The sequence below is a fragment of the Pseudopodoces humilis genome, chromosome 10 (genome assembly GCF_049639895.1).
Source record: "Pseudopodoces humilis isolate 2021_Gansu_Grassland_sample_001 chromosome 10, ASM4963989v1, whole genome shotgun sequence".
Classification (NCBI taxonomy): domain Eukaryota; kingdom Metazoa; phylum Chordata; class Aves; order Passeriformes; family Paridae; genus Pseudopodoces; species Pseudopodoces humilis.
Genome location: NC_142209.1, coordinates 3,265,480 through 3,285,657, shown reverse-complemented (window position 1 = coordinate 3,285,657; position 20,178 = coordinate 3,265,480). Strand labels below are relative to the sequence as shown.

General features: G+C 43.7%; 1 protein-coding gene across 2 annotated transcripts in view; it reads right to left on the bottom strand.

The window, feature by feature from the left end:
• The window catches only part of ABL2 (ABL proto-oncogene 2, non-receptor tyrosine kinase), a 45,852-nt gene extending 38,003 nt beyond the window's left edge, over nucleotides 1-7,849 (bottom strand). For both annotated transcript variants that reach the window (XM_088060753.1, XM_088060755.1), the window contains exon 1: nucleotides 7,675-7,849. In XM_088060753.1, the coding sequence (XP_087916879.1) occupies nucleotides 7,675-7,849 (175 nt within the window). The remainder of the gene's footprint in view (nucleotides 1-7,674) is intronic.
• Nucleotides 7,850-20,178: the final 12,329 nt, after the last annotated feature.

Here is a 20,178-nt window from a genome sequence, read left to right as displayed (position 1 = left end):
TCTTGGCTTTTCTAAGCAGCAACACAAAATTGATATTCTCATCAGTCGTGCAGCCTCCCACAGGTTTTTGAATAGCAGCAGTAAAACTGAACAGTCTTGTTAACTCTGTGACACTGCTGGTTAGCAAAGCCAACCCTGAGCAGCAAAGGCTTGGAAATAATCTTGAGAAACTGAGCTGACCTTGCAAGCTAAGGAAGGCCTCATTATATTAATTGACACTCCAGCTTGGGTTTGAAAGGTTATCTTCATAATCCAGGGGCTATGGAATTAGAATATACAAATATTTGGGGGTTTTGTCTAGAAAACAGATCTGTGCTCTGTAAACACCTTTTAGATCTCTGATATTTAGGGTTAAGGTAGGAGGTAATACCAATCTACTTGGATATGACAATATTTAAACAAGCTCCTACCTCAGGCCATGTTGGAGTGTACAAAGATTTGTGACAGGGAAATGTCTTCACTTTCCAATTCCTGTAGGTTTTGGTGTATTTACTGAGGCACACTACTCTCTGCAACTAACTTTTTGAAAAAATATGAATCTAACTGAAAACATAATCTGAAAAACAGGAACACTTCATGATCTATACTACATGCTCCAAAATGTATAATATTCATATAATTTAGCCAATATTCACACAATTTCTTTCAACCAGAAGCAAACCTGTTCCAAAATTAGCCACGGTGCTGATCTTAGCTGAGATGACAACAAATAAGAATAGCCAAGACATACTTGATGCTTCGTTGTTGGGATTATCATTTGAGAAATAAAGGAGAAATGGACATGGAGGTGCACAGGGTCACAAATCCAGAATGTTCTCATCCTCTTATTCCATAATTCAATTGCTAATTTGACCCAAAAGCAGCAGATGCTTCTTATGCCTTTGCCATATATAGCTTATATACATATATATAAGCTTTTATATATATAGCTTCTATTTCACTCCAATAGTAAATAATAAAACCAAGAAAACACCAAACAAACCAAAAAAGAGACCAAAATCCAACCCAGTAGCATTATAAATTAAAGGACGATGCATGCTGTCCTATAGAACAAACGAATGTTCCTTTATTTAAGAGCTACTTTTCTTACATAATTGTAATCCAAATTCTTGCATCACTATTGTCAAAGAAAACTTTCAAATTAATCTAAGTGAAGCTCCCCATTTATTACTACATGTAGTTATTTTTTAACTGAAGCATCTTAGTAATATTAAGATTCTAAGGACAATGTTTGGCTAGAAAGTATAGAAGAGGAGGAGGGGAATTTCTTGAAAAATATGTAAAAAAGTATGTTTAACTGACCTCTAAAGAGCACCAGAAGATTGAAATAAATATAATTTAATTTTTAGTGAAGTATTTCTGTACATCTTTGTCTCCTCCTCAGAAAAAGCAAAGTTATTTTAGGGCTGTTTTGTTGTTTTTTTTTTTAAATTCCTCTGCTGAATTAGGTGGTACTGAAAGCCACCTATTAAAAAGTTAATTCACACCTAGCTACACACAAGCAACTGTATTGGGAGATGCACATGTCTCTATAGAGAGCCCACAAAGCACAAGCAACTTCCTAAGCAGATATGGGTAATATAACTGAGCTTTGTTGTTGTGGTTTGCAGCATTACCAACAGGAAGCCTCAATGGTTTTGTAAGTGTCACTTATTCCAGAGAGAATAATCTCTATGGGTAATACCAAGATCAGCCTTGAAAATAAAGTATTTCATAACCACAAAGCCAGAGAAACGTGAAGGATGATGCAGTAACGGTGAGAAAACCGAGACCTCAGACCCAGCAAGTCAATGCTGTTACCCCTCAGCACAAGCTTTTCTTTCCTGATCTGTGGAGGGAAATAGGCTGCTAGTGGCACAACCAACTATGAGAAGTACTTCTTTACCAGTAAAAACTGTTCTGAAGCCTGTTAAGAAGGAAACTCTATGCTTAGGTTGCAGATTCACCTGCAAAGCCAGCCCTGGGACCATTTGCACTGCAAGCCTTGTGTCACTTGTAATTAAATTCGGGGATTTGGGAGATCAGGTTGGAAACAGGATGTACATGAGGCTTTGGTCTGTGGTCATCCATACATCCCTGGCTTTCTGAAATACAACCAGGTGAAAATGAGCTCTGCAAGTCACCACACAAAACCCAACTGTATTACTTTTAACACCTTCCACATGCATCTGTACTGGAGTAAGCACAAACTGCTGTTTCTTGGTTTGTATTAGTTGGATTTTGATAGTTTCTTATGACTGTAAATTAGTCAGCTGTCAGCAGTACTTGGAAGGCAGTTTATGGATAGTAAGTATCCTGGAAACATTAAGTTGTGACAACTAAGAGAAATGAGCTAGAATAAATCATGCTAACGATCGTCTGGCTTTAGCTATAAAACAAAGATCTACAAAGTACAGTTTGACTTCAGCAAGGACTGGCCTGCCTTAGGAACAAACAAACATGATATATGCTGAAGTGGGTCGCAGAGCAGGTCACTCCTGAACACCACAGAAAACATGATTTCAGGCTTACTGTCCCAGAATCTGTAATCAGTACCAGCCATAAAATATTCCTAAAGCCAACCCTGTTAGAGCATCTCCAGGGGATAGTCCGACTCTCCCCACCCTAACTACGTGAGCTGCTGATCCCACCAGATGAAAAAAGGATGGTTTAAGCCACTTGTAACATTTTGCTTCTGTGTCCATGTTCTTTTTCCCACCAATTTGTTCACTTGGCCATGTCCTTAATTCCAAAAAAAAAAATCCCACAATTTTTTTTTTTTTGCAAAACATTGCGCTTGCAAGCAATAGCAAGTTTGTGAAATATTGCTAGAACAACTTGTACCACACCATCTGCTACATGGGGAGAACAGAGAACTTGGAGATATGTCTGGGCTTTGAAACTTGATTTTTAAGTTGGTTCTGAGTAAAACCTTTTGAAGTAACTTCATTTCAGCCTTACTTCTTCAGACTGTGTTCCCTGTCTATGAGAAAAGAATTAGATCAGTAGTCAGTATTATATTGTTCCTTCCATCGAGTTGCTAGTCTCCTCTCATTTCAAAATTCATTATGCAAAAATCCCAGCTTAACACAAGGTATAAAAATCAATATTTAATGCAGTGGATCTGCAGGAATAATTTAAATATCATGGAGAAGGATGCAATAGAGAAGACGTCTATAAATTCCTGTTCTACAAGGGAAGTTCCTCTAGACACTCAGCTGAACTATCCTTTATTCCCCAAATAATTAGTTAAGAGTTATTTATACATTGTGGTCCCACAAGATTTCTGATTTACAGTACAAAAAGCCAGGCACTGAATACAGTGATTATATTCCATCTGCACAGGGCATTTACTGACAGGAAAGTCTGTGGGCAAGTAGCTCTGGCCTGAGCTTGCTGCATTTCACTGAGATGAAAAATAAAGAACATTTTAGGCAGCCCACAAAGTGCAGTTGTTAAACTGACCCTATTTTCTCTCCTTCTTTCCATTTTCCTGCATCCAGCCCTTCAGTTTCACTGAATTTCAAAGGGACAGTGTTATTTATGCTTCTTCCTATTTTAGAATGTTTTTATCATGTGTCATAGCACTCTGACTGCCTTAGGGGAGCTTTAATGATAATTTTATTTTTAAAAGTATAGGCTTATCTAGCCTGACCTTGATGCACATAGTAAAAGGTTGCTAAACTCCTCCTCTAGGAAACAAAACAGGGAACAAATGTCCTGCGCCTGCTGGATCAAAAGCTCAAGTGTGGCAGAGCCTTCCACTACCCCAAAATATATCACCAAGGCAACTGGAGCAGTACTGCAAACAGGTATTGCAAAGGCTTCCCAGCCAGGATTTAAATAATCTGATTTTCCTGCAGTATGTGCTCTACAACACTCAGCAAGTCTTTTTGGAGATGAAAAGCATGCTAACACCATTCCAAAGAGTATCTTGGTACAGTAGGCTGTTATCAGTCCTCTTCTGAAAGAAAATTATGAGTGTCACTGTTCAAAGGTCACACGAGGAACTGAGTAGAGTCCGTGCAGCTTGGAAGTTGTTGGCTGCTGTTGCTTGTGCCCCTTCCTCAAACAAATTTCTGAAAGGATAAGGAGATAAACAACTTCCCTCTTCTCTCCCCTGTTCCTTCTCTGGAAGGGAAAGCTCACCTTGCAATGGCACCAAGTACTTCTTGTCTTTTCTGGTTGCACTGATCTGTAAGAATTTGATTGTCACTACTGTTCACTGCTGCTCTTCCCTCTCGAGCTGTCCCTGTGGTACTCGTGAATCCCGATGGAGCGCACCAATGTTTGAACAACCCTTGTGTTTACAGTCGCCCCTTTTACTACACTAACAGCAACCAACATGCTCAAGATCCATAGCCTGCTTTTTTAAGTCACTGACAACATGCCAGGAATGCTCACAAGGGGGTGGTTAGAAGGGCTAATTGAAGAAAACTGCAAATTCCATTATTATCTTCTTGCATCCTGGAGAACTCCACTCCATAACAAATGGAATCACATGAGTATATCAGTCTGCTTAGGACTTTTCTGCTCAATGTCACACACAGAACTCAATACCACAGTATTGAAAAATACACAGAAAACCCCTCAGCAGTCTAGGTGTCTGTTCTCATCATGGAATAGTAGGGTGCCACAATACAGATCCCCTTGTTCTTTCCATAAAACAGAAAACAACTTCAAATTTTTTGTTTGTTTCAAAAGTACATCCTGAAGTAGGAGTTTCTGCAGTGCCAGGTTCTGCCACACAAAATGTAACCCAGCAAATAATCATGGGACAAACTGGCTCTACTCAATCTCTTGATTTTCAAGGACATCTATGGTTCAAGTTAGCTGGGTGAAAATGTTTGTCTCAGATTTCCAGTGGCTTAGTGGAAAGAGTTTTACAGTTCATCAATTTGACTGAAACTGCTCTTCAAGATCCTGTAGCAAAATGGGTCTGAGGCTGAAAATATTATTTCCACACCTTTCAATAAACAATCCAGACAAACCCCTCAAAATGAACCTTGGCAGGACTACTCAGCAAGGTTTGCTGCTGGCACAATGTGGTAGGAAAGCTGCCAACACAAGGTAGGGATTTATACCTGCAACAGGTTGTCTTCTTCACATCCATGACTGCATCAAGGAAGGCCAAGGAAGGGAGATAATCCAGCCCCATCCTGTGACTGGCTGGTTTAGCCATTAGTCCAAGAGTGCTAACCCACAATCCTGTGCTTTTGCCATTACTTTTCATACATTGCGAAAACCTGTCCCAGAAACAGGATGGAAGGTGGAGTTCACAAAGAAATTACTAGAAAAGAGGCATCTGGATCAAGTAATACCACCAGCAACCCAGCAACCAGAGCATCTCAGCAGCAGAAGCATATGACTCACTTAAAGAAAACCTGGCTTACTGCTGGCTAAATAAAACAGGAGAGCAAGGTCATTAAATGAAAAATAAGAATACAAGTGGATGGTAAAAAATTCCCTTGGACAAGGAGAGTCAGGATCACAGGAAACAGTTTCTCTGACAAAGGAAGTGAACTCCAGATTCAGGAACACTACATACACTTTAGTTTTTGCGCAAGACAAGTATTTAAAAAGGCACCCAGCTTTTACTAGCATTTGCTACAAATTATTAATACTGACTTGTTAACTCATTCCTAGTAAAACGTGAATGGAATCAGGGAACAATTTAACATAGCTGAGGCATTCACCAAGATGGAAGAGGAGTTTGAAGCCTGCTCTGAAACTCTCAAAACCTGGGTTGCCAAAAAGTCCCACCCCTTTTACATAATCTAACAGAATAAAAAGCCATATCTCATTTTTAAGACACACCTTCCTTTACAATATGCAGAGAGAATAAAAGAAACAATCCTAAGTAAAGACCCTAAGTAAAGCTACATCCATTACCTTACCACTGAAGCAGATAACCTAAGCAATATAAATAGTAGAGAAATTATTCTGAAAGACACCATCACTCTTATCCCAGAGCAATGTTCTTTTTATGTGGCACTGAACAGTTTTATTCAGTGGGTTGGCTTTCCAGACTCATTCTTGTTTCTTGTTCTATGGAAGACAGAGTAGAAGGGCTGGCAGGGCACATAATTTGTCTTTTTGGTGTGCAGGCATGCTTCAGAAAGCTTTTCCTCTCCATTTCCCTGCCACTACATGTAAATAATTCTCCCTACCCTCTACCTTTGAAATTTAGTAGGGTGTAGGGAGGAGCTAGAAGGATTTGTTCAGGATGCTAAAGTAAATTACTACCAAAACATGCAGCAATAATGAAAAGAAGCGCTTGAGTCAGTGTCAGCTGTGTTATTGGGAAGTCACTACACATCCCCACATGCTGTACTGCCCTTCCCACAAACATCCTTTCTGTCCTTGTAAAAGCAGGAACCAAAGAGTCATCTTGGTACCAAAGCATGAAAAGACAGTTTGACATTAGCAGGAGTGTACACAGCATTCTTGCACTGCTACTAAAGACTTAGACACACCCCACTGAAAGAAGTGGGTTATGTGCATAACCTTTGAGATGTCCTTAACACTGTGAGTGTGCAGCGTATGATAGGAATGTTTTAGCCAAAGTGCCTTGTAAGGTACAAAAATACAAAAAGTAAAACGTGAAGTTGCAATAAAATAACAACTCTTGGTTTAACTGTGGGTCGGGCACTCAGCAAGCATGTTCTGTTTTGGTTTTAAAGCTGATACTGCTCCCTGAACTCAAAAGCTGTGATAACACTGAGATTTTTAAGAACCAGATTTAGTGCTGTGCTCTTGTTTTGATAGATACTTACATGTCAGCAGTCACAGAAGATGATATTTACTTTTAGACTGCTGGTTGCACGTTCCTTAATCTTTTTGCCTGAGCTCATTCTATTGAGCAAAAGAAAATGTGTATTGTCAGAAGCAGCCTTGCTTTATAAACACTGACAACTCTCTTTCCACTTAAAGCCAAGACAGCCAAGCTCTCCAGAGCTGATTCAGGTCTTTAGGATTTGAGATGCGTCCACACATCAACTCTCAACATGCTGGTCAAGGCAGACAGGTTTCAGTTGACCTTACCCTTCAAAACTTGGCAACATCTTAACATAATGCACAAATAGTATATATATAAAAAAAAAGAAACATGGTTACAAAGGGGGATTTGAAGTTGTGAGGGTCCTTCTAAGAGAGGTTACAGAAGCGTATACATGAAACATTTCCGGTCTCGGTTTACAGCAATAAGAGTAGAAGTGGACAGGCAAAAACTTCAACCGAGAATCAGATGGCAGCTATAATACCGCAGTCAAATCGAAATTGTTTGCTCTGCCAGGAGCTATAGTCTCACAGATCAAGAACGGCAAGTCACAAACGCCTCGGCAAACAGCCGGACAAGGCACATGTTACCTTTACCTTTGTAAACAAAACCAGATCTCGGAACCGCCGCGGTGACAGCGACCGAACCCCGCAAGTCCCGATCCCCGGCGGTGCCACCTCGCTCCCGCTGCGGCTGGCGGGCAGTCCCGATCCCCAACTCCAGCGGGTGGTGGGGGAAAAGCTCCTCCGAAGGCGAGCATCCCCCGGGACGTGGCGGCCGGGGCGAGCATCCCCCCGGGACGTGGCTGCCCCGCTCCCCCCGCCTGCCTCTCCCCTCCCCCAGTAAACCCACCACAACAAAAGAGGGAGGGGAGGAAGGCCGATCGCGCCCCTTTCCCCCTCGCCCCGGCCGCTCACCGTGCTGGGTGAAGACATTGAATCCTCCCTCTGCGGAGCGCCCGGCAGCCTCCCGCCGGCGGCCCGCCGGCCTGGCCGCGCTGCTCCCCCGCAGTCCCCGCGGCTGCTGCTGCTGCTGCGGCGGCGGCTGGAGCCCCGCGCCCGGCTCCCCGACGCGGCCCACCTGCTGCCCCATGGCGGGCCGCGCTCACATCCCGCCGCTCCCGCCGCTCCCGGCCCGGCAGGCGCGTCCCGGTCCTCCCGCGGCCGGTCCCGGCGGCTCCCGCGGAGCTCCGGGCTGGGGCTCACGGGCTCGCCCCCGCAGCCCCCGCCGCCATCTTAAACCACAGAGCGCCGGCGGAGCGGGGACGGAGCGGCTCCCGCAGCCGCCTCCGGTCCGCCCAGGGAGGGGAGGGGAGGGGAGGGGAGGGAGCGAGGGAGGAAAGGAGGGAGGGAGGAAGGGAAGCTGGGATAGAGGGAGGGGGGCTGCCCCCACCCCAGCCCGGACCGCCGCGGCACGCAGAATCCCAGAATTGTTTGGGTTGGAAGGGACCTCTGTGGATCACCCAGGCCCAAGGCAGGGTCACCTGGAGCAGGTGACAGGAACGCGTTCAGGCGCATTTTTAATTTCTCCAGAGAGGGGGACTCCACGCCCTCCCTGGGTAGCCTGTTCAATTGCTCTGCCACCCTCACGTAATGAAGTTCTTACCCATGCTGAGGTGGAATTCCTTGTGCTTTAGTTTATGGCCATTGCTTATTGTCCTGTCTCTGGGCACCAGTGAAGAGTGTGGCACCATCCTCTTGGCACTGCCACAGGCACGCACAGCAGTGGGGACGGGCACACGAGGGAATGCACATGGACATGAGCTGAGGGGCAAGAGCCCACCCGGGTGATTCGCCAGATCACACCCAAGGAGAGCCTCCCATCTTGGCCATGAGTGGCAGTCCAGGAGAATCATAGAATCTCCTAAGTTTGAAGGGACCCATCAAGTCCACATCTCTCAGCCCTGCCCAGGACAGCTCCAGAAACCACACTGTATACCTGTATACCCAATGTGTATACTGTATACACAATGTATTTGGACAGTGTCCAAATACTTCTTGAAATCTGTCAAGCAATGGTCATGGCCTCAAGGCTGCCCCAGCCTAAGCAACTCTCTCCCTGTAGGCTACAGCCAGGCTGATTTGCCTCCAAACCTGAGCAGGCATGAGGGTAAAGCCAGGGTTGTGAGGAAGGGAGCAGCAGTGCACTTGTCCTAAGCTGTGCATGAGGAGGTTGTTGTAGCCAGGTGAGGGTCAGCCTCTTCTCCCCAGCAGTCAGGAACAGGGCAAGAAAACACAGTCGTAAAGCTGTGCCAGGGGAAGGTCGGGTTGGACATTAGGACAAATTTCTTCACAGAATGGATGGTTAGACATCGGAATGGACTGCCCAGGGAGGTGGTGGAGTCACTGTCTGGAGGTGTTTATGGAAAGACTGGATGTGGCACTCACCACTCACTGGTTCACATGATGGTGCCAGGTCATAGGTTGAAATCGATGATCTCATGGGGTTTTTCCCACCTAATTGATTCTGTGATCTCCATGGGTTACCAAGGTTGATTCCTTGGGCTCCTGCCAGGACCTGTTGTCCTGGCCAAGGGTATGGAGGAGGAGAAAAGCACTGCTGTGTGAATACCACCAGGAGTGGTTGGCAGCAGCATCTTGTTGTTGGGTGGTTGAACATACACTCAATTCTGTAGCTAATTAGCAAACCAACTTCTTTCACTTTCTGTAATATTAGCATATTACATGCTAATAATAGAAGGTGCTCCAGTCAAAGCAGAAGGCAGGAAGTTTCGCCCCAAAAGAGAAGGGTGATTGTCACAGTTTAGAGGACCTGGGCAGTTGGAAGTATTTCTCTCCATGCTGGCAACTATTTCAGCAATGTCTAGGTAATGTTGCCTTATCATCAATGAGCCACAATGCTGCTCCCCTTAGATGCCTTTACCACTGAGAACTGATGTGACAGTGACAAACTGGCTTGGTAACACCAGCTTCCAACCTCTGTGTCACTGTCCTGTGGTGGGAAGGTGAGGAGACATTCTCTCAGAGCTGTGTGAAAGCCAGCTCTGTGTGACAGGAATTCTAAGCTGATGTTCTATCTGCCCAGGATCACAAGGTGCTGTCCATACTGGTGCATGTACTCAAACTGAGCCCTGCTGCAGTAATAATTCTGTCTAAAAAAGGGGTGGCTCATCCCACTGGACTGATGTGTACTCTGACACAGGCTGGAGTAAATGGGAGTGAGGAGCACGTGGAGCCAGAAATGCCTTAACTCACTAAATTAATGGACTAAGAACATTTGGGAGATCAGGAATTACAAACAGACCTGCTAAAAACACACAACAAAACAGTTCTTAAAATAGTGCTGGGAACATCCAGGGTGCAGCATGGGGTACGCGGTGCCAAGTGCAGGACCTTGTACAGGCATGGTTATGTGGATATGAGCAGAGGGTGCTCCTGCAGAATGGACAGTCTCGGGCAGAACCAGCCCATGGTAAACTCTGCAGTGGAGCTATTTCCTGGTCTCGTTCCAGCTAGAATTTGCAGGATTTGGCATTTATAAATGGTTTGCCTTGTAAACAAAATATATGTTCTCTGGAGACTGTAGAGACAACAAACACAGAACTCCCTCATGCCATTTGCAGTTGCCACATAGCAGAGAGCCACTCTTTAAAAAACCAACAGAAATACTGTTTTTCTTTCCTAATGCTTTTTACTTGCTGATCATGAACAACTATCCAGAGGAAGGCTATTAGTATTTTAAAAGAAGATACAAGTGTCAAGTGACTGTTATATGCAAGTGTACCAAGGAGAATTGGATTTAAACACTGTTCTTATTCCTCAGATCTCATGAAATCTCTCATTTTCTCTCCCAGCACCTTTTGCACATAGAACAGCTCACTGCAGGTTATATTAATGTCCAACTGCAGGAAACTTGTCTGACACACAAAACCATCCTTCCTGGGAATGGGGTCAGGCAAGGGCTTTCTAAGAAGGCCTGTTGCAAGAAGAGAGCAGCAGCATGGGGTTTTTGCTGTTGTATAATAGTTTTTAAAGATCATGCTGTACCCTGTAAAAAAAGCAAACCCAGAGCCCCAGCCATTGCTTGATGTGTGCTAAACAAGCCAGACCCTCAGACTGTGCCCCACTTGGTCCCCTCAGCAACATTGTTTTTATGGCATTATATAAATAGGGATGCTCTGGTTGGTGACAGCTCTTCTAGTTCCTGCTAGAACAGCACTGGGGATATAAACAAGAAACTCCCCAAACTGAAAAGGACTCTGTGCTGCTGAGTTACTGATGACACTGAGCCACGCCATTTCTTGTTGTTAAAATGGAGGCTAATAAGTATTTACTTTACAGAGTGTCATGGCTATTAACCATGCAAAGCCAAGGGGTAAAACCTGCACTAATGCTAGCTATTTTTTATCAGATGTGATGTTAGCAGCCTCATGAAGCATAGGGAACAGGTTGTTTTTCAAGGGTAATTTCTTGTGAAGAGTTCTGGAGCCATGCGTTAATGAGGCATCAGTACCTGGCGATTTTGGGTTTCCAGTCAATCTGCCATTCATGAGCTGTTCAAGTAAGGGATAAAAAGGACCAAAGCAGCACTGAGGCTACAGTCATGTGCCTGACAAGAAATGTGGTACTTCTGAACTGACTTTAAATATTAATGGTATATCCATTTCTTGAAGCTTCTTGTAAGCACTGACAATGCATTTGCTTCACAGTGTGCTCCAAAAAATCACACACTCAAAAAATTGCTGGCTGAGCAGTCTTACATCATACTGTGCATGACAGTCTCACTGTCATCTGCCTGAAGTATGGGTTCTGTGCCAGAAGGAGCCTGTGGACAAATTGAAGACTCTTTGTTGAGTTAAATGGGCAGTTTCTATTTGTAACTTAGGAAAAATTAGCTAGCAGGATGCTGGTGGCACCTTAAAAATTAATTCTAGAAGTAATCTTTTCTTCCAGATCATATACCTTCTGTATACCAAAGCTGTACAGAGAAATAGATGTGTGTGAAATATTTGACTGGTATTCAGGACGCAGATGTATTAGTTAAGGTGTTTGCTAAGAGTGTAGAAAAGCAGAGGCCTGATTGAGGGATACCTGTGTGCAGCATGTCAGGATTTTTGTGCCTCTATTGCAGTGCCACAAGAAGTTGTGGAGCTCAGGACAGCTGCAGCTCCCCCTGGGATGTCTGCAGGGCAATGGGTACTGCCCACTGCATGGCTCAGGCAGTGCAGATCTGTGTCCCTCTACCACTCTGGGCTGCACCCACCTGATAGCAGGCAGCCACCTGGCTTCTGGGGTTCAGCCACCATGGGGTTCTGGGGAGAGGCTTTTAACACAAAAAAGAAAGATTTAAGAATCTGATAAAGGCTCTGTGACTCAAGGTTAGTTACTCTGCAGTAAATGTTGCAAGCTTGTAAGTGCTGAGCTGTATCAAAGGAGGATGCTGTTCCTTGGTATAACATGTTCAAACGCTCACCCTTTCATCTCTGACTGACAGCTCTTAAAATGTCTGCACTGATCTGTCATGGCACAATAGGTAGGGTTTCAGTGTTGTCTTAAAAGTTATTTTGAATCATTACTATGATTTAAATTAGAATTTATGTACAGTATGTGTAGGATAGCTTGGGGTACTCTCATGCCTGTTCAGTGAGAGTCTATGAAGATAAAAGCATTCTGGGGAAGTAACAGTTTTTGCCCAACAGCACAGAAGGGTTCACATGCAGCCCTTGGCAGATGAAATTTCCTCTGTCAAAAACTCTTCTCTTGTCCACCATAAATAAGAAGAAAACTACATATACACACTCCCACAAATATTGCATCCCACCACCCAAATCATCCTCCTCCTCTGTGCAAGCAGCCTTTTGTTCTGTCTTTTCTGCTGCTTCAGCATTGTCCTCACTCTTCTGACACTTCCATAAGTCTAAAAATTGATGCTGGCCAGGAGAGCCAGCAAAGGAAGGGCTCCATGCACAGTGGGGAAAGGGACTGGGCACACAGTGTTGTAGTGGAAAAGATGAGTGTGTAGAGACAGCCAGCTCACCACAGCATCTCAGGCATCCCCATTCTTCTTTTATTTGGCCCTGTGTTTTGGGGTTAGGTATGCTGGGTAACTAAGCACCCTCACGGATCAGAACTGTGTAGCTTGTGCATGTATCTGTCAATTGTCAACAGCAGCACAATAACGGCGCTGAGGTTTTGCAGGAGCTGTACTCATCAGGGTATAACACATAACCTCACACAGCCTCCAGCAGAGTGGAGCCAGAGTTGGGGAGAGATGGAATTAAGGAGATTATAGGGCTTCTTTGGGAATTTCTTTCTTGTCCAGTATATTTTTCTAAGTACTACAGCTGCACCGCCCTTCCCAAGCATCTGTTCCAGGCACCAAAGGCTGTAGAAGAGTATGCTAATAAGAACATTAAGAAAGTTGTTTGTTTGCCTTTTTCTGTGGAAAATTTTTGCCTCTACCAAACAAAAATGATGACAAGTCTCTGCATCTGCTGGGAATTGCAAATTAGTACTAAGCTTGCACAATGATCACTGATAAAGTACATTTGCTGAGGTAATATGAGGTCCCTCGACAGCGCTGGTGATGATTCAGGCTTTTAGGCATTCAGCTGCAGGTGGGTCAATAGGAATGTTTTGCCACCAGAGTTCCAGGGTTGCCTTAATTTATGTTTAGGAGCCTAAATTTTATGATTCCTAATTTAAAATCTTAGTAGCTAATTTGGACAGTAAGGGGGGGGTCTCTCAATTTGCAGATGGAAGCTTTTCTTCATGTGTTTTCTCTTTCCTCTCACTGAGAGGTTTGTATCCAGAGAGCTGACATTTAGTTAAGTGATAGCAAATGCTTCAGAGCACAATGCTGTGCTGCAGTTCCTCCACCAGTGCCTCAGAGAGCAGCCTCATCCCAGCATAGATTTCTCTGATGACTGCTGTGCTGTGTTTGGATTAGCATAACCTCTGTGACAGTCCAAAACAAAATAAAGATACATTAAAAAGAAGATGTGAAGCTAAAATATTAAATTAGAATCATAGAGCCATTTAGGCTGGAAAAAATCATTAGACTCTGTAATCAGCAGTGCTTCCTCTCCATGTTCTTTGCTTCTTGTTTCTCCCCTAATATCTCCTTCCCTTCAATCTTCCCCAGCACCTTCACTTCCCTTTCCTGAGTCACGCTGAAATCCATGTCTTCAGAAGATGCTTTGTTACAATAATGAATCCCACAGTGACTGCACTCCTAGTATTGTTTTCAGTTGTACACACTTCTGAATATACAGATATTTCAGTTGTACACACTTCTGAATATAACCTTTGATCTCTTAAGGAAGCCTGAGGATACAGCTTCTTGCAGGTTTGCTGCTCTGTGTTAGAGATCCAGCCTTACTCTGGACCACTTGTGCCCTGGCCATGGATGGTGTCATGCTCTGTGCAATGTTCCTAAACACTTAAATCACTTTGAAAGTCAGAGTTTCTTCTAAAATGCTGTTATTGTTTCATTCCACAAAGTCTGGAGAGATTCTTCCTTGACAGGCTTTTTTATTTGATTATGCAAGAACTGTAAGTGCTTACTTTATCTTTCAAATGACACTGTGTTCCTTCCTCAAACAGTTATTAAATAGCCATGCTTTGCAGTTTCCAACTTTAATGTTAATCCTGTAAATATGCTTACTAGTGTGAAACTCTAAAAAAAAATGTAATAGTAACAACTGAAGCGGGAGAAAGCACCAGAGTTTTGTAAGATGTTTCTGTGAATGCATTTGTGTGCGTGTGTGTACAGAATAGACTGGTACTCAAGAGAGTAGCATTTACGTTTATAATCAAATCTCACTTAAATCTAAAACTTGTTCCTTCTGTTAAACATGCAAATATTTCCATTCTCTTTGCAAATTCTGCCTCTCTGCTCATTACCAAACTTTTCAGAAAAGACATAAGCCCAAATCTTCTTCTGATCAGGCTCTTAATGTGTTCTGTGTGGTCTTTATTTAGACTGTAAATTTGCTGAAATAGGAAATGACTTATAAAAAACGAACTACACTGTCTCATTTCACATCCAAATTCTTCTCCCATACCAGCTGTGTGTGTTTGCCTAGCAGCAAGTCTCCTGTTAATGAATGACTTGTTCTCATTAGCTTGTCAGGCTGGATGTGTAGCTTGTAGCTCCCACTCATACAGAGCAGCACTCCTTCCCTTGTAGCTTCTGGTAAATCAAACAATGGGATACACAAAGCCTTGTGTCTCTGAGTCTGACCTTTGTACTTGGAATCATTAACTACCAAAGAATGCCAAAATAAAGTAACTAGCTGCTGGTTAAATATATTTAACATAAGCAGAGCCCTATGGAGTGCCTGGTGTGGAGATTGTCACAGGCTTTACCATGGACTGCCACTTCTATACCTCCTTTAAAAGAGGGGGAAATTAATTCTCTGATGGGCAGAGCCAAAGGTGTTGCGCTCAGTATATTTGTTTTGTGAAGCTGAGGTCCAGAGTAGATTCCTGACACCTCAAAGGTTTTCAAAATGAGGTCCTGAGCAGCCTCATCTGACTTTGAAGCTGGCTGTGCTTTCAGCAGGAGACTGGACTAGACATTGCTGCCAACTTAAATTCTTATTCCAAAAAAAGTTTCCTCCATTCAGGGCATTAATTAAAACTGTGTTCTCTAACTAGGCTGAACTTTTTACAAAAGCCATTGGAGCTGAATATTTCTTAAACCTTCATCTCTCCATCCTATTTGTATAAAAGTGGCCAAGAAGTTCAAAAGTTACTGGGAGGAAAAAGACAGCTGGGGCAGAGAGACAGACACGCCCTTCCTCATACACATAGGACAACTGTATAAGCCTTGTTTGGTTAAGAAAACCTTTCTTCCCTTTATGTTAGTGCAGAAAACTTGTCAAGTGTGCATCTAATGAGGCCTGAAGTCATGCTACATACTCCCAGCTGCAGCCAACCTGAAATAATGCCTCCCCAGAGCCAACAGCACATCTCATGCAGCCGAGGCATTTACTGTGCAATCCAAACTATGCAGAGAAGTTGAGACATTCAGGAGCATCCCTGAAACCCGGGCATCATCTTTCTGATGGCAGAGATTGCATGGTTGTGCTCACAGGAGCATGTGTTTCAGTCTGCCTGGGGCCTCACCCATCTCTGCCAGCAGACACGGGAGTGTGTCTGGTACCTCTCTGCCGTCCTCAACTTTCCCATAGCCGAAAGTGACAGAAAGGGGAATTTGACCTCAGTGTGCTAGAGACCGCCTGGCTGTCTGCCTTTCCCTTTTTGTCTGCTCTTTCTGAGGATGCAGTCACACTACCAAATTACCTTGAGTCATCTGTCCTGGAAGTTTTTCCCATGGGTTGCCTGTGATAAAGTGTGAATGTACTAGGAGCATTTTAATCTGTGCTGCAAGGGGAGGCACTGGTGTGGTGTGAACCCACCGTGGACCCTACGTGCTTCTGAGATATCCATCTCAACCTCATATGCCTCCCCAAAATCTTTTCTGCAAGGGACCAGTTCCGTAGCTTCAGTCCACACAGCTTGCTGATCAGCCAAAAGCCTCCTTTAGCAGCCACAGCAGCAGATTATTCTGTTTCCCTTTCTCCCAGATTGCAGAGAACACACCTATCTTCCTCTGCTTTTGATGGCTTTGGAAAACGTTACTTCTGTGTTCCTGGGAAAGAGCTTCAGAGCACTTCTATTTTCTGCCTCACAGGGAAGCAGAAACTGTGAAATTATCAGCATCCTCTGGCTGTACGTTCCCTGGAGCTGTTACACTGTGCAGTCTGAAATAGACATCCGGCCCCAGGGAATTGCTAATGATGCATTCAGTCTCAGCATGGCACATGCTCATTCCTGGGGAGTTACTGAGTTAGCATTTATAGTTCTACTCTTTTCTTCTGAGTAGATGAAACCCTCTGATTTTCCCTAAGCACTGAGGTCTTGGGTGTTGGATTCTCTTCTCATGACAGCTTACTTGGAATGTCACCAGAAAGCTTTCAGCCTGGATCCTTCCTCTGAAAATCATAGACTACAGTAGCATCATGCCAGAGATTCTTCCATAACTTGGTGTCTGATCAGCAGGCAACAGGAAACTGAGGTCTTGCTAGACACAGTTGCAGAATAATAAACCAAAGGCTTCTGAGCTGAAGATGGGTGATTGGTACTGAGGGCACTGGAAACCTTTTGCAGCTGGGGAAATAAGCTCACAAATATAAAGCAGAGTCAGAAGCCACTAAGGAAAGCACAAGTGGAAAAACTGCGGGGAGTCAGCACTGCTGGATGTTTTGATGGTGGTCTTTAGTGTGGGTCCCTACTGTAGAGAAACAGCAGTGGTAAAGGAATGGTAAAGTGAATTCACTCAAGGTTTACCTTGTTCTCTTGTTGCTTTGTCAATTTATGTTTCTGCAGCCACTTTTTGCAATGAGGGATTTTTTTGTGTGGGCAAGGGTTGAACTAACAGGAACACTTTTACTATATTTCACATTAACTTGCTGGTGAAGACAAGACCTCTCTTGCATGACCTACATGCCTGAACTCAGAATCCCTCTCCTGGGCCTGCCATCTTCAGATTTAAATCCTTTAAACAAGCTCAAGTTTTCATCTCCTCATCCATATTTCCAAAGCATGTAAGCCTCAAGGCACTAGGCCAACAACGGAATAGTGCTGAGCACAAAGATGTTTTTGTAACCACATCAACTCAGCCCAAGGCAGATCAACTGCAGCAAACCCTGCAGATTGCTTCATCTCCCGGTGTAGTTCCATCAGAACCTCCCATTTCTGCCAGTCCTCAGCTGATAGCAAAAATGCCTCTTTCAGCTTTGTAACCTCTATTTTCTCCACTTTCAGCGAAATGCTGTTGAGAGCTGCCAGAAACTCAGCTGTGACACAGATCTATCTGAATTCAGAGGTTTGGAAGTGTTCCTTCACGCTTGTCATCTCCTTCAATAAGCACTGCATTGTACCAAGTCTGTACATTCTTTACTGCTCTATTTGTTGCTATGGCCAGCGGTGCCAAGTTTCAGGGCAATTCTTTTGGGACACTAGACAGAATTCTGGATTTTCCTTCCTTCTGCTTTGTTTATGCTCCTGGCCCCTGCAGTGTTCTCCCTTACCATCATCCAAAAGTTCTTCCCAAACAGGAAAGCACTGCCCTCTCCAGTCCCTCCACTTGTACACCCAGCAGGAGTCCCTCCTTGGCCTGAATCATTGCAGCAGAGAAGCATTGGATGGATTCCTCCTCTAGCCAGGTGTTTCTTAAACTGGGGAGAAGCAGGAAGGAACAGATGGGACTGGCCTTGAGCAGAGAAAAGGGAGGTTTTTGGCAGGGGAGCTACAAAGGCACAACGTTGTCAGTCCATGTCAAACTTGGGAAAGGAGCTCACAGAAGGGAGAGCAGCAGGATGCACTGCCTCATTGCTATGGAGACAGCCAAAGAGCTGGTTGGGCAGATTTAGAAATGTCTCCTGCTTGGGATGACTTTTGGTACATGTCATCTATTTTTGCAGAGATTGAAACAAGGTGGAAAAGAGGAAATGTCTGATTCTGAGAGTAAAAACCTGTTTTCTTTCTTAGTTTACAGCAGAGAGTCAATCTTTTGTGGCTCAATGGAGATATTTGTTCTCCTCTGAGACATATATCCTGGTTTTGATGGGAATTATTTTTTTCCCCTGTCCTCATACTTTTTGGGGTCTCATCAATCACTTTTGGAATTATGATTCTAGCTGCCATTTCAATGCTCTTGGACTTTTCCACAGTGTTCCCCATGTGCAATTCCCTACGTGACATTTCTCTGCAAGGTCTCTCCTTGATGACCCCAAGGATCTCATACACCCCTGCAGAGGCTGATCCAGTCTCACTATAGCACTTCAGTGGTTTTTGTCTCACATCTTTCCCACTTGATTACTGCAAACAGAAAGTTATTAGTCCCCAGAACTTGCACTTTGCAAAGTACAGAACAGGTAGAACTGCGTAATTACCTGCAAACAGCTGTCTTGGGAATCATCCTGGATCTGTCATTCCATAAGCACCAATTCTTATCCATGTCCATCAGCAGTCAGAACATTTGTACTGCAGAGAGACAAGGAACTGGTACAAAATACTAGCAATACACTGTTTTCTCCACCTCAGCATCTATGGGGAGAGAGTAGCAAACTGGTCTGTATTTATTTAGGAAAAAGAGAAAGGATGCACATGCTTATGAAAAATGGAGAGGAAGAGATTACCACAGGAGTAGTAAGCCATCATTAAATTAGGTATAAAATGTCTGCCCTTCCACGTGCTGCCTGACCTGCACAAGGAAGGGTCCCAGGTGTGTAACACAGCTGACAGTCTGTGGAGTTACAAGGAACATGTACAGTTGCTACTGTAGGAGTGGGAAAGAGATGCTGGCCAAGTTCAGTGCTCTGTTTCCACAAAAATATTTAGAAAGCCATTATATGCAGGAGAGTCAATATTGGTAACTAGATCTGTTTGTTCTGGAATGTATCTCTCTGAAGTCACCCTTCCAGGGCTGACTGCATATTTAATTCCATGTATTCCTGCTGAAACAACTTCAGAGACCCTCTCATTGAGGCAGTTCAATATTTTCATGAATTTTTAATAAACAGCAGAGTATGCTGCAGAATAAATCTGAGGTTGGTTTGAGCTGGTGTCACAAGAACCATGATATTATATAATGTGGTTGGGACCCAGATGAAGTTGTTTCCAAGCCTAAAAGAAAGAGAAAGCTGTTGTGTCAGAGAAGGTAAAGAACAGCTTTGGAAAACACAATTCAGCTTAGTGGGGTGAGACATTATTTATACAGGGTCAATACCTCTCATGGTTTGATGTTTAGCCAGACTAGAAGGATCTCCTCCTTTTTAAACATACTGAAGAAATAACCTCCTCAACTTAAACAAATAAAACCCCAACTATTACACCATCCCTGCTGGCAAGATTAATTTTGTTACCTAAAATGGTAGGGAAAGGCAAAATTAATTACTTCTCTAAAAAATAATGTAGGTTTCCCTTTCAACAATGGAATCACAGCAATAAAATTGGCTGTTGCACCTCCTGCTTTGCCACGGCAAGTTCATCACTAGAATTTCTGAGCTGGGACAGGAAGGCAGTTACTCACTGGTTTGCATTAGGGTTTCACATTTTTATTTTTTTTTTTCCCCCCAAGGATGATTTCAGTTTAGTAGCAAAAAGCAATGTGATTCTGAGTAAGGTTACCACTGCCCTCTGCTGAGAAGGATGGGGGCATTTCTTTTTAACTCATCTACCAGCAAAACCAGATGCTTCATGGCTTGGAAAGTGAGTGTAACTGCTGCTGCTTCTGCCTTTTCTCCAAAGTTTGCTGATCTGAATCTCTCACACCAAATATTTTGAAAACTCTATGCCTCACGTAGAGTAAAAAGGAGCAAGGGTATTTATGCACAAAATCTTGACATGATGATAGCAGAAACTGTGAAAGCTTGAGCCGGAGTTTTTAAA